The sequence below is a fragment of the Rhizophagus irregularis genome, chromosome 15 (assembly GCF_026210795.1).
Source record: "Rhizophagus irregularis chromosome 15, complete sequence".
NCBI classification, from domain to species: domain Eukaryota; kingdom Fungi; phylum Glomeromycota; class Glomeromycetes; order Glomerales; family Glomeraceae; genus Rhizophagus; species Rhizophagus irregularis.
In genome coordinates, this window is record NC_089443.1 from 2,466,483 (window position 1) to 2,482,083 (window position 15,601).

The window sequence follows — 15,601 nt, forward strand, 5'->3', positions numbered from 1 at the left end:
GTCATAAATGCAATTGGTAAATTAAATTAAATGCACTAAATCAAGTATAACACAAAGATAATCGATATAATTTATCGAGTTGAATATTTTCCTCAAAATGATCGTTAATCGATTAATAAACTGTTTAATAAAAAGACGACATTCAACTAATAAATTAAGGTTTTATACAAATTCGTATCAAAAGCAAACAGATATTGATCAATCCGTCAATTTACAAGGTAAAAAATCACTTGATCACGATAATAAATTATATAATTTATTTAATATTATAAAATAATTTTATAGCAACTTTTCCTTCGAGAACTCACACTTGTGGAGACTTACGTTCAAGTCATGTTAATCAACGTGTGGTGTTAAGTGGTTGGGCACAAAGAATTCGGTATAACTATTATCAATTTAAACCTTAAATGATATACTAACCAATAAACACTAAATTAGATTATAACGTGTTTATTTTGATTTCAGCAAGTTATCTCCAGAATTGATTTTTCTTCCAATTCGAGATTCATATGGAACAACTCAACTTGTATATAGATCACCCAGCTTGGCTGATTATACAAATCTGATTCTTCAGGAGAAACTTTCTCAATTATCAACAGAAAGTGTTATTTGTGTAGAAGGGGTTGTTATCCAAAGATCTCAAGATACTATTAATAAGGTATGTAAAGTATGGTAAATTAATATTTTATAATTTTCTATACTACTAAAAATTTCTATAATAGAATATGCCAACTGGTGAAATTGAGGTTGAAATTGACAAGTTACATTGTCTTAACCCAGCAAATACTTTGCCATTTCTTCCATCTGATAAAAAATTAGTAAGTTGTTAAACATTGTTTATTGTTTTGAGCCAATATAATATATATAATATTTTATTTAAATGAACATAGTCAAGTGAGGAAGTTAGGTCGAAACATCGATATATTGATTTACGGCGAGATACTCTTCAAAATAATCTTCGTAAACGTTCACTTGCATCATGGATTATAAGAGATTTTCTTGTGGATGAAGGTAAACATTTAATCATAAAAAAATTTTTTTGTTTCATGGTCTAAATTTCATACCAATTTACTGATAGGATTCGTTGAAGTCGAAACACCAATATTATTTAAATCAACACCTGAAGGAGCAAGAGAGTTTATAGTACCAACAAGAACGAAAGGATTATTTTACGCATTAACACAAAGTCCGCAACAAGTTAATACCTTTTTTTATTGTGCTTTTGACTTTATTCATTTATTTTATTATTAAAATTATTCACATTTTTAAAAAGTATAAACAATTACTTATGGTCGGAGGAATTGATAAATATTTTCAAATAGCAAAATGTTTTCGTGATGAAGATCTTAGAGCTGATAGACAGCCAGAATTTACTCAAGTAAAAAATGAAATTTTTATATCTCTCATTGAATTTTAACTTAATATTAACTCATGCTTCTCTATAGATTGATTTAGAAATGTCATTTGTAAAAGTAGATGATATAATATCATTAATTGAAAAAATGTTGGTACAAGTTTGGAAAAAAGTTCTTGGAATAGATCTGACAAATAAAGTACCATTCCAAAGAATGACTTTTAATGAAGCCATGAGAAAAGTAACTTTTTATTTATGAAGTCGTTTTTGTATCGTAATCTTCAATAATATAATTTCTTATTTTTCTTAGTTTGGGTCAGACAAGCCAGATACACGTTATGGCATGGAAGTATGTAAAATATATAAGTAACCCATTTTCTTCAGTAAATATTAATTTCTTTTAAAAAATTTTTATAGATCAGGGATATTTCATCATTTATATCTGATCTTTCAGTTCTATCTGAATATTATGTTGAATGTTTAGTTATTAAAAATGGCATTACGTTATTAAGTAACAGTGAAATTGAGTCGTTAAAGTTATTAGATACCTCAGAAGATTCAAAAGCTAAATGTGTATGTATAGATTTATTCAAGTTATTTTTTGAAAAAGTTTTAATTTTCTTCATTTTTCTTATAAATAGGAATTCCATAAAATAAAAGCTGACAAGTTAAATTCATGGTTTTTTGATTCACATTTATTGAAGCATTCATCTAATTTATATGATTCTTTTACTAAAGAACTTAATATTGAAGTTGGAGATTTTGTAATTATGAATAAACGAAAAAAAAATCTTACAGTAAATTTAATTAATCATTAAATTTTTATAAGCTCATTTTATTAATTTATATATATTTTAGTAATAAATATTTTCCCATTAGAAAAGTTGGACATTATTAGGAAGAATTCGATCACAATTCATAACCCTTTTGCAATTGAAAGGTATTATTTTATTAGTTTTGTTAGGTATTAATTATAATTTATATCCCGTTATATAATAATAATTGTTTCCATTCTTTTAGGTATTTTGGATATATCACCATTGGAGCATAACTTTCTTTGGATTGAATCATTTCCTTTATTTACTCATAATGATGATACTGGACAGCTGGTTTCAACACATCATCCATTCACAGCTCCTCTATCCGAAGATATTGAGTTAATTTTTAAAAATCCTGAAAAGGCATGCATATGCAATTAAATATTATATTGATTACTTTCCTATTGCTTTAAACTCATATGTTTTTATAGGTTAAAGGACAAAATTATGATTTAATATTAAATGGAGTAGAAATTGGAGGAGGTTCCATAAGAATTCATTCACCAAAATTACAATATATAATATTTAATGAAATATTAAAGGCATGCTATTTATTGTTTTTTTTTTAAAAAAAAAGAGCTAATTTTTAACTTAAATGATTACATTAATATATTGTTTTAGTTAAGCAATGAAGAAATAAAAGGATTTGAACACTTAATAAATGCACTTGGACATGGCTGTCCTCCACATGGTGGAATAGCAATAGGTAGGAAGGAAGTATATTAATTTTTATTAAGCTTTTTTACTAAATATTATTATATATTATAGGATTTGATAGATTATTAACAATAATGTGCGAAACAAATTCGATTAAAAATGTAATTGCATTTCCGAAAACTGCATCTGGTAATGATTTAACAGTATTTAGCCCTTCTGAAATTTCTAAGGAAAAAATGAAAGAATATGGGATTCAATTAATCTCTGATAAAAATTAAATTAATAAAAATAATTATTTATACCTTGATCGGCTCCTTCATGTGCAAATTGCATTAGATTATAGTATGGCGTTTTTTGTGTAATATATAATATAAAGATCTTCAGATCTTTATTATAAATTGATCCCCTTTGATGGTTGAAATTTTAGCCCCTAAAATCTATGACACACTTTTTTGGCAATGGCATATTTCTAATTGTGAACGAACTTAAATTATAAACTTGAAATTACACAAGTCGCATATTTAAAATCACGAAAAAAATATATGGCTTAGATTATTTACAAGAATATTTTTTTTGACAGCAAAGTGATACGAAAATTTGGGGTTATACGAAATATATTCGGGAATACATTGTTAAAAGTTCCATTGTAATAATATTCGAATACTTGACATAAATAATTTCATATCTTTTTTTTTTTGTCTCAATTCAATCGTAAAAAAAAAATTGAATTATGGCGATTTCTCAACGGCTTCCAATGGAAATTATAATCGCAATATTATCATTTGTTCCAGCTAAAACACTTTTTAGATATCGTCGCTTATCAAAAGAATTACAATATGAAATACATAAAATATTAGTCGAAAGAATTCAAAATAATTTTGAATCGGGAAAAAATTATCTATTGGTATGTTAGTTATAAACTATGGTGTTTATTTAATTAAAGATTATACTAAGCACTTTTTTCCAATCGTATTATAAGGCTACGATCGAATCTTTAGACACTCATGGTTCAAGGCCAACTCATATATTTGATTTAATCTTACTAGATATAAATCTAAGTACTTTAGAAATAAGATTTAAAATAAATACTAAATTAAATGATACCGCATCAAATATAAGTCCAAAAATAATAGGTAGAAAGTTAGAAGGTACAGAAATATGGGAAACGACGAGACAAAATGTTGATATAAGTTTAGAATCATCATGGACGACTTTTAACATTGATGATCATCCCGCTGAATTAATTAAAAATGTTTCTCTGCATGTATTTTCTCCATTTGATATAAATCATAAAGCTACTTTTGTTGCAAAAGGAATTGTTACGTTTAATATGGATATTGAACCCGAAACTTTGGTTCGGTGGGAAAAAGCCATTGATGTTCATAATCAAGCAATTTTAGTCGTTAGAAACACGGTTAGTGAGTTTGACGAATTTGATTCTATAATCGTAATGGCATTAGTTGAAGAAGTGATCATAAAAGCTGGAATTTTATTAACTGCCATGGAAGAAAAATGGAAAGATGTTGTTTCGAGTGTTGTAATTGAGGATTTTGATGATTAACTTTTTTTTTAAAAAAAAAATAGAATTCTAGAAAAAAATTTTTTTTAATTTAATAAATACATGTATACAATTTTTTGGGGATTACATTTGTTTTAGGATAAAATCAATTAAATAAATTACAGTTAGAATATTATACATGTCCCGTCAACTAATATGTATGATGGATTGAAATTATGTAAATTATTTGTAAAAAAATATATATATATTAACTATCTAAATTAAATTATTTTGCTATTTTAAAGAAAATTTAATCACCGCGCCTTAATATACCCTCTTCTTAAAAGTAATTTTTGTGATTAAATCTACCTTATAGTTCGTCCGTCACACATACTATTAATGACTAAAGTAAAGAAAAATTTATTTATAAAGGAAAAAAACGTATCACCAAATGACATCCCGTTAAAATAATAATAGAAAAAGTGAAATATTCTAATAAAAAAAAAGAAAAAATATATACTGCATAAAAAAAAATACATAATATGTCTAAGTAAATAGATAAAACCAAAATTGTTTAAAATAACCATTTCAGAAATTACATTACGTAGAACGAAAAAAAAAACTAAATATACTTTTATATAATATATACTAATAATAAGTTCTTGTTTTCGTTCTTAAATTTTTTTTTAAAAAATCATTACCGTAAAATAAATTTAAGAATAAAAATCCGAATTAGAGATTAACTCGTCATCAGAATACCCTGATCCCTTCAATATATAAAAAAACCTTCTATATAATAAAAAATATATATATACTGTATATAATAAGGAATTTGAGTGCATAGTCTCTTATTTATTGTTGAGCTTGAACTGGAACTTCAACTTGACCAACCGAAGATTGTGTAAGCGACTCGGCAATGATTTGTGGCGATGATTGCGCCTGCGCATCACTACCGATAGACGGTGATTGTTGTTGTTGCTGCGATGGCTGTTCTTGGGATTGTTGCTGTTGTTGCTGAGATTGTTGGCTATTTGTCTGTTGCTGCAATAATTGTTGTTGCTGTTGTAAGAATGCAAGCATTTGTGCATTTTGAGTATTACCTGGCGTGGGTGGTGCTGTATTCATCATAGGTGGTGGCATCGCACTTGAAGCCGCGAGCATATAAGGATATGCAGCTGCAGGACTAAACATTGCAGGATGATACATCCCAGCTACTGCTGCTAGTGTGGATGGATGAATGAAAGGCGGGAAAGGATTCATGTGCGGATAAGGTGAAGTAGGTGGAAATGGCGAATGAGGATGAGGAGACATTGGCATATTATTCATAAACATGGGTGTTGGTGGATATGCCGATGAAGGCGTAGATGCCATAGTTGTGGAAGTTGCAGTCGAATTTGATGAAGATCCTTCGCTTGAGGTAGGATTTATTGAAGATTGAGATCCCAATTGTTCGTGAGAAGAACCATTACTTTCTGATGAAGTTGTTCCTGAAGCGACTTGCTGCAATTGTTGATTTGCAAAAGCAGCTTGCGCGGCTGCATAATAGGCGGCGGCGGCTGCAAGATCTGGTGGCAAAGGGCTCGGAAACACACCTTGTGGAGGGATACCGACTTGAGAAGGTCCAGGATTCAATGGTGTACTGCCAAGAGAAGGATCTCCCACCATACCTAATTCTTCAAGCAGACGTTTATATCCTTGTACCTGTTGAACCTTTAGTTTACCTAACACATATTTTACTTTTTCTCCCAATCGTGTTTTTTCGGTAGGATCTACATATGGACTAGCTAATACTTTTTGAACAACACCAACACCATGAACTTGATCGCTAAGCACATCTTCTAAAACTTGGTCATTTGCAGAGAAAAATAATGAGGCGATTGTAAGATCACGTGCGTCTGCCTCTTGTCGTTGATTGACAATCTTAAGAACAGTCAACGATGCAAGCTTATGTGTACACAAGTGTGCCAAATGGGGAGAAAGGCGTGGAGCTAAAATACGATAACGGCCAGGAAATGAAGAGGTATCAAGCATCCACGTTAACAATAATGCGCCGTTTGGATTAGTTGAAAGGGGTACTGCATTCATTACAATAGCAATGGCTACTTGTTTCTAATAATAAAAATAAAAGAAATTAAACTATTAGAACACACTTAAAAAATAAACAAACCCTAAATAGACTAATAAATATTTTACCTGTTGTTTTTTTGTTACATGTTGACTTTCTAAACAGGCTCTCATGGCACGAGCTCCAAAACGACCTTGCGCTATATCCAAACATCGGTCTACCATTGCATCGAAAATAAATTGATTACGTTGAGGACTAAGACGTAAACAACATTGCACTACATAATTTCCAAATTGATCCAAAAGTAGTGGTGGAGTATATGCCTTAACATTGGAAGTGATAAGTTGCATCTAAAGAAAGAAGTATAAATAACCATTCAATATACTTATCACTATGCGGAATGTAACACTTGATATTAAATCATATACCTGAGCAGGAGTTTTGGCACAGTCAATAATCTTTTGTGCAGCCCAAGTCCCATTCTTATGAATACCAATGGTAGCTAAATGAGGTGCGATCTTTTCTAACATTTTAGTTTTGGTATTCTCAGAACAACGTTCAAATAATTTTTGAATAACGGTGTTACCAATGTAATCTAATTATTAGGAAATAAAAATTTTAGGACATATAAATTAAGAATATAAAGAATAGGAAATTTACCTACCACTTGATAATTCAACACATTCGTCTAATACTTCAGCAGCAATAGCTTCTACTTCTTTAGCAGAACAATGTCCACTATCTAAACGTTTTCGAATTTCTCTTAATCTAGAGGCATCCGGTTTGCGGTTTGGATTAGGATCTCCAACAGGTGGAATGGAAGTGAAATACGTTGCGGCAGGGCGATTTTCTGTAAAAATAAGTTAATAACGTATATTAAATTTGGTATACTATTCGTATAGAACAAAAAGTATAAAACACATTTAGAAACTAACCAAGAATATCATCGATATCATCATCAACTCCACCGCTTAATTCGCGCATCATTGATTGTTTTTCAGTAAGGCCATTATTAGCATTTGCTGCGCCCGCCATCATCATCCTTATCATATTATTATGATAATTTTCAACTTGTCCGTTCCATTGACCAGAATTTTGATTATTAGATGATGATGATGATGATGAAAGGTTTCTGATATGGCGCGTGGCCGGAGAACCTGGTTCAGGAGTTGACGTGGGCGAAGGTTTAGGTTGAACTTTTGCAAAACCAATCCTGACAGGTCCAACAGCACTTCCAAGAACTTCTTTACCATGCAAAGCTTTCTTAGCTTTGACAGCATCATCTAACTTTTCAAAATTTACAAATCCACAATTCTTATGAGTAAGCACTCTAGCCGATTCAATAGCACCATATGGTGAAAAAATGTTCTGTAATGCCTGAGGAGTAGTAGAAGTGGGAATATTTCCGACCCAGAGAGCTCGTGTGGGTTGAAGTTGAGTTTGAGATGAAGGAGAAAGGTCATGATTATTTAATGCATCAGCCTTCCCGTAACCTACGCGAACAATACAATTTCCAACCCGGCCTCCCATTCTATTCATAATATCATCCTTAGCTCTAATAGCATCTTCGACGCGAACGAAATTAACAAAACCACATTCTTTATCAGGCAAAAGTCTGAGACTTTCGATGGTCCCATATGGCGAAAAAAGTTGCATAAGATCCTGGGTGCTAAGAGTCGGATCAATATTTCCAATCCAAAGAGAACGAGTTGGTGTTTGTGGGGGAGGAGTACTTTGTTGAGAATGATCGGGCGTATGATCACGAGGACTAGAAATACTAGATCGAGGGACCTTTTTATTAAAAAAAAAAACAAAACAAAAGTTTAAAGCTAAGTCATATATAATGAAAAAATATGAAACAAAATAATAACTATTATTATTACAAAATTTAATATCATACCTCCATATCATCATGATCCGCTAACAAATAATCGTCATCATGAATTGCTTGTTGTTGTTTCTTTTTACCTTCCATAGCACCAACAAGCATCATTCCTAATAATTGTTCACCTCCAAGTGATCTGGAAGGATTTGTAGTTCCCATACCTTGATTTGAATCAGATAAATCATTATACATTTGGTTGTTTCTGCTTTGACGCATCATCACAATATCATTAGGTAGGTCCAAAATTCCCAAACTAATTGCACGGGGTCTAGAATGAGTTTGATGAAATTGCTGAACTGCAGCGGAACCCGGAGGGAATAAATTATTTGTAGTAATTGTAGAAGTTACGGGTGGTTCATCGTATTTAGCAGTAGCAGAGACAGAATATGAACGTATTCTGTTCGCATCTCTACGAAGAGCAGGTATATTTGGAATACTACCGCTGGATGAAGTGTAAGAAGGAGCTGAATTTTTCATTTCAACCTTTATTTGTGGAAGATTACCAGCACTTGTAGGAATTTTAGACATTCCTGAACCTCCACCATGTTCGTGATCATCTAAACCTAAATAATCTAAAGTTTTACTAACTGTGTTATTTTCATCACCACGAAGCAAATCACCTGTGGTTGGAGTTTGCATAGGTGGAGTTGGAGGACCATTTGATTCACTTCGATGATCTGACCATCCAGAAGTAAAAATAGATGGTCCAAACGCAGCAGAAAGAGATGATGATGGTAATTGTGTAAGTGATCCTGAACGAAGACGAGAATTGGGTTTAGGAGGAGTAAGTAAATTCGTAGTAGATGATGAACTCATTGACAAAGATGATGTGGGGCTATGTCCATGAAGAATAGGAGGACGTGATAAAGAAGAGGGTAAAGTATCCGCACGTGTTCGACGAAAAGAAGAAGGGTATGAAGAGATATGTTCTTGTCCACCACCATTTGAGGTAGAGACTTTAGTACCAACTGATTTTAAATTCAAAAATTCAATTGATGTATTAGCAGCAGAATCCGAAAGAAGCGTTCCATTATTAAAAGCACCGTTTGTAGAGAACGACGGGGGAGGAAGGGCGCTAGGACGATAAGGTGACGTGATACCCTCTTCAGCTTGAATTTCTCTGGCTCTGTAATAATAAAAGTTTAGAAAGTTAATAAACTTTGACTAACAATTAAAAACGTGTAACCGAAATATGCTTGTGACACGAGAACTTTTTTTTTTCTTTAAAAAACGCGAGTCTATACTTTTTTTTTTGGTGATAAAAAACTTTGAAACAACCCATAAGCTTACCTTTTAGAAGAAAAGTATCTAGCTTCGTGTTGTTGGGGCGAACCACCAGAATTGTTCCCAGTAGAATACGAATCTTTATTCAATTCTGATTGTTGCGTGGTCATTTTTAAAGCTCTTTTTTATATATTTGTAAATTAGTTGCGCATCAGATTTTGCCCAGCAAAAACGTGATGGGAATTAATAAACCCAAGGAGTTGTTTTTTAAGGCAATAGAATAAACCTGATTAAACAAACGAACCGCGGGTCGTAAAGTCTTAAATATTATACTAGAGGTTTTTTTGTGTAACGGGTGAATTAGTCTTGAAAGATTCAACACCCAACTGAAATTAGTACAAATTAGTAAACAGAAGTAAGCAAATAACTTTATATAAGGGAATTTATTATTAAGGGTACACTGAGAGCGATAAATATTATTAATATTAAATAAAGATTATATTAGAGATTAAAGGAGTAGAGAAGCTAAAAACAACCCTCCACCATAAACTTAAAAAAAAAAATTAAAAAAAAAGAACAAAAAAAAGAAGAAACGGTGTAGAAAAAAAAGCCCCAGCGAAAAAAACAAAATAACTGTACACAAACCCTGAAACCAAGCATAAAAAGTGTGCTCTCACTATGCTTACCTAAAACAGTGTAAAGTCCCGAACAGGATATGTTTGATAAGGTCGTCACAATAATAGCATTCAAACAACAAGATCAACCAATGAAAGGATGGCGTAATTTAACTCATAAAGATAAAAGGAATTATTTTTTCCATTATTTCCTTAGCCTTTCGTACAGTTTATAATCTATTTTTTTTTTTGCCTTGAATTCCTTTCTTAGTACTTTCTTAACGGTTAAAATTAAAAGCTTATTTCCGATTCGTACAATTATACATTTGATTATTCGGATCTTCTCGCTTCTCATCATTATTTATATTTTTCAATATTACATTCTTTATTAGCTATGATCTTACACATTACATTAACAAATCTAATGGATTTTTAATGATTATAAAAATGTACTAATTACAACTCCATCTATCTATGGATTTATTCATTAGGAGCTTTTATTTGTTGAGTTTTAAATTTCAAAAACCGGTTAATCGTTACATCAATTTTTTTTTTTTTTTTTGGAGACTACAATGAATCTATATTGAGATATATAGATCCAAAAAATATTCTCAAAATGACTTCGTCACATTCTCATGTCAGAAGAAAAAAAATTTTGACGATCTGTCTTGAGCCTTATCACAATTATAGTTTGTGAATCTTTTCAAAAGAAAACTTTGTACAATTTACCTTAACTGTAAAGTTGACGGTTATACAGCATAACTTTAATGCAAGAATAAGAATATAAAATGAGAAGAGCAGATCTATATTTTTTTTTTAATAAGCCACATTAAAAATTAAAGAATCACATTATTTGTTTGCTATAAATAGTGTTTTTTAATTATTTGTTGTAAGAAAGATTATTTGCCGCATTTTTATATTATGTTATTAAAAATATTTAATATCAGATATTGGATTCTGATCTCAAATAATAAAATTTTTTAATTACTAAACAAATAATCATTATTTTAAAACTTAAATTTATTTAAAGGTTTTTTTATATTCGACTTATAAGGTTTTGTATGAAAAAAAGTCTCATTTATAAGACTTTGTACTAACACTATGACATTATGGCAAATTGGCAATAACTTTTTTTTTTTAATTAATCACGTGATAAGACGCGTACTTTGTCAATATATAATATAAAAGTTCGTACCTGGGACTATCGTGTAGACCCCCAGCTTTTACATAGGGTATTTTGTTCATATCAAAAATTCGATACGGAATGGAACAGCAGTCTGACATTATTAAAGAAATTATCGCGTTGAAGGATAAATTCAATTCAGACGAACAGATAGAAGCCTTCAAAGAAGTTGCTGAAAATGTTCGTAAGTTTGAAGAAATAACGACCCAGAAAAGTGAAGAGCTCAGGAAAGAACTAAGAAGTAAGTTTTTAAGTTTATATACTTTATTTTATATATATATATGCATATACACATTATTTTTTTTCCCTTAAGTGTTGAACAGAAAATTAACAACAATCAAAGCCGGCGCGAAAAAATCAACCGATCAAAATGATCCTAATTTTAATGATCTTATAGCCAAACATGAGCGTGAAAAATTTGAATTAGATGAATTAAACGCTCAATTAGAAATGGAAGAAAAATATCCTTTTGTTTACGAAATTCATCATTTATAATTTTTTATGATATAATTCTTAATTTCTTTTTCTTTTTACGGAACTCGAAGAGGAATCTTATTCATTATGTAAAGAACTAGAAGAATTAGAGAATATGAGCGTTGAAGACGAGACACTACCAAAAGATGATAATATTTCGTGAGTAATAATATTGTTGGAAATTTCAATTTCTATTACATATAATAATTTGTTTTTTAAAAAAAATTAATAAGGCTTCAACTTCACTTATACCGTAAGTTGGGTATTCAATTCATTGAGGACGAGAATACTCACGAATTAAAAGCAAGAATAGGTAAAAAATTTCTTTTTTCATCTTTAATTAAAATTAAATGCAATTCATTAAATTTAAATATAAAACTTTATTAGAATCCCCTGATGGTAATGACATTCATACTGTGGTGATCGATGATAGACATTCACAATATTTTATGACTAATCATTTATGGGAATTAACTACTGGTTCTTCTTAATTCTCACTTCCTAAACATTTGTATTAATTTAAACTAATATACAAAAAATAAATATTTAGTAAGGTTATGGTTTGTAATGATATAACTTCAATTGTTTTTATTGGACTTATAGAAGTTGATCAAGCCATTAGTACTGCCATCATGAGAAGAAACAGGTGCAGCATCTTGATTTTCCAACTCTGGCAAGATTTTCTTAGCAAGAACCTTACCAAGTTCCACACCTGGATTTAGAAATAAATTTAAATACTCGTTTTTATTAAAAATACACGTTTAATATTTTAAACTTACCCCATTGATCAAATGAATTGATGTTCCAAATGGTACCCTGTACAAAAATTTTGTGTTCGTAAAGGGCAATGAGAGCTCCCAGTGTGCCAGGCGTTAGCTTTTGAAACATGATACTATTCGTTGGCCGATTCCCACGAAAAACTTTATGTGGAGCTATCGATTCTTTGTTTTGCAAACCCTTTATTTCTTCTAGGACTTCCTCTTTGGTCTTACCAATCATAAGAGCTTCAGTTTGGGCAAAGAAATTTGAAAGTAATATTTTATGGTGCAGACCATTCGATATAGGATTGTGTGTTTCGATTGGTGCCAAAAAGTCTGCGGGAATTATTTTGGTGCCTTGATGAATCAATTGATAGAATGCGTGCTGTCCATTTGTTCCTGGTTCACCCCAAATGATAGGACCTGTTGAATAATTGACATTTTGTCCTGAACGGGAGACATATTTTCCGTTTGATTCCATATCACCCTTAATAGGCAGAATAATTGAATATATTGCATTTAGGGGTTCGCATTAAAAAGTATTAAAAACAAACCTGTTGAAAATAAGCGGGAAAACGATGCAGATATTGATCGTAAGGTAAAATAGCATGAGTCTGACATCCGAAAAAGTTATTGTACCAAACACCAAGAACTCCTAAAATCACTGGCAAATTATTTTCCAAAGGAGTGTTTCTAAAATGGAGATCCATATCATGAGCTCCAGAAAGAAGTTCGTGAAAATTATCATAGCCGATGTATATTGCAATTGAAAGACCGATGGCTTTATATTCAAATAATTGTTATTACGTTAACGAGTTTGACGTCAAGTTACCGTCATTTAATCCATACCTGACCACAAAGAGTAACGTCCACCAACCCAGTCCCAAAATTTAAACATGTTGGCAGGATCAATTCCGAATGACACAACCGCGTTAGTGTTCGTTGAAAGTGCAACAAAATGTTTTGCAACATGTTTATTCTAAAAAAATTTGCAGTATAGAGAATGTAAATTAAATTAATTTAATTTATAATTCATATATATATAAAATACATTACATCTTTGGCAGTAGCAAGGAACCAATCTCTTGCTGACGTAGCGTTAGTAATAGTTTCTTGGGTTGTAAAGGTCTTAGAAGCAATAATAAACAAGGAAGTCTCTGGATTCAATTTTTTTAAAGTTTCAGCCAAATGTGTCCCATCAATATTCGAAACGTAGTGTACATTCAGCCCTGGTTTCGCGTATGGTTTCAAAGCTTCAGTAACCATCACGGGACCAAGATCAGATCCGCCAATACCGATGTTTACGATATCGGTAATAGATTTTCCCGTATAACCGGTCCATGAACCATCACGAATCGCATTGGAAGTTTTTTTCATTTGTTCCAAAACTTCATTAACTCCTGGCATAACTTTTTCACCGTTATCGAGGATCGGTTTGTTTGAAACGTTTCTTAAGGCAATATGTAATACGGCTCGATCTTCAGTGAAATTGATATGTTCACCATTGAACATTTTTTCTCTGAAACCTTCAACATCAGCTTCACGTGCCAATCCGATTAGAGCAGCGAATGTATCATTTGTGATGATATTTTTCGAAAAATCAAGCAAAATGGAAGCACCAGTACGTTCACCCTTAAACTGACGAGAAAAAGTATTGAACCGATTCTTATCTTGAGCGAAAAGGTCCCTCATGATAAGATTTTTACCTTCATTGTCATAATGACTTTGAAGTTTTCGCCATGCGTTAAGTTCACTTGCCAAAACCATCTTGAAATTTATCGTAACAAATGATTAGAACGTACGTTCTTATATTAATTATTTGATGATACCAAATCCAGCGTGTGAAGTTTTATTCAATGTAAATGTAGACAGATTAATGACATATATAGATAGAGTAGATGCATATTATCAAAAAATAGATATTTTGATTGTAAATCCTGTAATCATATGTTATTGAATTACTAAGCTTATCTGTTATTAAGCTTATTTATTCAATCACTAAACTATAAAAAGTTTAAAAGTTTTTTATTTTTTTGATAATCAGATTATTAATTTATTTACTTAACCAATAATATCTTGTACTCGGAATGAAAAAAAAAAAATTCAGTTTCCAGAATAAGTGGTCCTGTTACGGATTAGTTATTCTTCTTTCTAATTATTAGCTTAATAATAATAAAATTCCTAAGAATTCGGCATTAGTAAAATTTCTTTACAAATTATCTATGATAAATAAATAATCTATTATTATATAACATATGAAATAATATTTACAATTTGTCAGTAAAATATCTACATGTATATAGGCAGAGTTAGAAAATTATAATATCTAAGGCAAAATTTTAGTAAGTACAGTATAATAATATATATAAATCATTCATTGCACTAATATTAAAGAATAATTTATTATCAATTTAGATTATTGTAATTGAAAAAAAATTTATAATTTAAAATATATTTTAAATATAAAAAATATATATAATTTACTATATAGTACAATTTCCAATCCTATATACACTACCTACTCAAAAATTTAGAATCACCCTAAAAATTGAATAAATTAAAGTTTATAAATGCCAAATACAATAATTTTAATTTTATTTTATAATTTAAAATATAGAAAAAACCTTTAAATTTTATTTTTCACTTAATTTAATAATACTAATCTTATTTATTTTTTGCAAACTATTTTAATTTATATCTAAAATAAGTTATTAATAAAATTTTACTTTTAAATCATTCTTAACAAGAGCAATTACAATAAAATCATTATTAGATTTTAGTTTTACTAATTAAAAGGATTAAAATAAACCAAATTTTATGCAAATTCAATCAGTAGTTAATGAAAAATTAATTGTTGAATATTGATATTTTACATATAAAAAATGATTTACATTTAATTTCTATATATAATATAGTAACATTTAACAATCAATTTTTTATTAACTACTGATTGGATTTGCATAAAATTTAGTTTGTCTTAATTCTTTAAATTCGTAGAATAAAGATTTAACAATAGTTTTATTGTAATTACTTTTATTTAAGAATGATTTAAAAGTAAAATTTTATTAATA

The 15,601-nt window shown here is 30.1% G+C and overlaps 5 protein-coding genes across 5 annotated transcripts; 3 read left to right on the top strand and 2 right to left on the bottom strand.

Moving 5' to 3' along the window:
- Nucleotides 1–97: 97 nt before the first annotated feature.
- Nucleotides 98–3,107, top strand: OCT59_007253 (uncharacterized protein; the record flags this gene model as incomplete). The annotated part of the gene is made up of 16 exons (XM_025317264.2): nt 98–218; nt 286–379; nt 466–658; nt 723–818; nt 891–1,011; nt 1,079–1,197; nt 1,274–1,378; nt 1,446–1,595; nt 1,665–1,703; nt 1,772–1,927; nt 1,996–2,151; nt 2,234–2,294; nt 2,375–2,535; nt 2,604–2,714; nt 2,794–2,878; nt 2,941–3,107. 16 exons carry the CDS (start codon nt 98–100, stop codon nt 3,105–3,107), a joined length of 1,935 nt encoding a protein of 644 aa, XP_025178642.1.
- A 277-nt stretch (nt 3,108–3,384) lies between these two features.
- OCT59_007254 (uncharacterized protein) lies at nt 3,385–4,532 on the top strand. Its single transcript, XM_025317265.2, has 2 exons — nt 3,385–3,733; nt 3,809–4,532. The coding sequence occupies exons 1-2, from the start codon at nt 3,560–3,562 to the stop codon at nt 4,388–4,390; spliced, it is 756 nt and encodes a 251-aa protein (XP_025178643.1). The 5' UTR covers nt 3,385–3,559; the 3' UTR covers nt 4,391–4,532.
- A 23-nt stretch (nt 4,533–4,555) lies between these two features.
- Nucleotides 4,556–10,053, bottom strand: OCT59_007255 (uncharacterized protein). The gene is made up of 7 exons (XM_025317266.2): nt 9,568–10,053; nt 8,293–9,403; nt 7,328–8,183; nt 7,057–7,242; nt 6,821–6,987; nt 6,521–6,742; nt 4,556–6,436 (listed from the first exon to the last, which is right to left on the bottom strand). Exons 1-7 carry the CDS (start codon nt 9,669–9,671, stop codon nt 5,180–5,182), a joined length of 3,903 nt encoding a protein of 1,300 aa, XP_025178644.1. The 5' UTR covers nt 9,672–10,053; the 3' UTR covers nt 4,556–5,179.
- Nucleotides 10,054–11,286: 1,233 nt separating this feature from the next.
- On the top strand, nt 11,287–12,510 carry OCT59_007256 (uncharacterized protein). Its single transcript, XM_066147441.1, has 5 exons — nt 11,287–11,539; nt 11,612–11,759; nt 11,833–11,931; nt 12,006–12,085; nt 12,160–12,510. The coding sequence occupies exons 1-5, from the start codon at nt 11,380–11,382 to the stop codon at nt 12,261–12,263; spliced, it is 591 nt and encodes a 196-aa protein (XP_065998579.1). The 5' UTR covers nt 11,287–11,379; the 3' UTR covers nt 12,264–12,510.
- On the bottom strand, nt 12,124–14,377 carry OCT59_007257 (uncharacterized protein). Its single transcript, XM_025325972.2, has 5 exons — nt 13,587–14,377; nt 13,380–13,509; nt 13,085–13,311; nt 12,552–13,017; nt 12,124–12,484 (listed from the first exon to the last, which is right to left on the bottom strand). The coding sequence occupies exons 1-5, from the start codon at nt 14,295–14,297 to the stop codon at nt 12,351–12,353; spliced, it is 1,668 nt and encodes a 555-aa protein (XP_025178646.1). The 5' UTR covers nt 14,298–14,377; the 3' UTR covers nt 12,124–12,350.
- Between the last annotated feature and the right edge of the window lie 1,224 nt (nt 14,378–15,601).

What these genes read in the sequence shown, in the direction of transcription:
- OCT59_007254 (XM_025317265.2), top strand. Translation starts at nt 3,560, where the DNA reads ATGGCGATTTCTCAACGGCTTCCAATGGAAATTATAATCGCAATATTA. An exon ending in CGGGAAAAAATTATCTATTG is followed by an intron (nt 3,734 to 3,808) that starts GTATGTTAGTTA and finishes TCGTATTATAAG; the next exon opens with GCTACGATCGAATCTTTAGA.
- OCT59_007255 (XM_025317266.2), bottom strand. Translation starts at nt 9,671, where the DNA reads ATGACCACGCAACAATCAGAATTGAATAAAGATTCGTATTCTACTGGG. An exon ending in AGATACTTTTCTTCTAAAAG is followed by an intron (nt 9,404 to 9,567) that starts GTAAGCTTATGG and finishes TTATTATTACAG; the next exon opens with AGCCAGAGAAATTCAAGCTG. An exon ending in GTGCCAAAACTCCTGCTCAG is followed by an intron (nt 6,743 to 6,820) that starts GTATATGATTTA and finishes TTCTTTCTTTAG; the next exon opens with ATGCAACTTATCACTTCCAA.
- OCT59_007256 (XM_066147441.1), top strand. Translation starts at nt 11,380, where the DNA reads ATGGAACAGCAGTCTGACATTATTAAAGAAATTATCGCGTTGAAGGAT. An exon ending in GCTCAGGAAAGAACTAAGAA is followed by an intron (nt 11,540 to 11,611) that starts GTAAGTTTTTAA and finishes TTTTCCCTTAAG; the next exon opens with TGTTGAACAGAAAATTAACA. An exon ending in CGAATTAAAAGCAAGAATAG is followed by an intron (nt 12,086 to 12,159) that starts GTAAAAAATTTC and finishes AAACTTTATTAG; the next exon opens with AATCCCCTGATGGTAATGAC.
- OCT59_007257 (XM_025325972.2), bottom strand. Translation starts at nt 14,297, where the DNA reads ATGGTTTTGGCAAGTGAACTTAACGCATGGCGAAAACTTCAAAGTCAT. An exon ending in TCCTTGCTACTGCCAAAGAT is followed by an intron (nt 13,510 to 13,586) that starts GTAATGTATTTT and finishes AAATTTTTTTAG; the next exon opens with AATAAACATGTTGCAAAACA. An exon ending in TTCCCGCTTATTTTCAACAG is followed by an intron (nt 13,018 to 13,084) that starts GTTTGTTTTTAA and finishes CTGCCTATTAAG; the next exon opens with GGTGATATGGAATCAAACGG.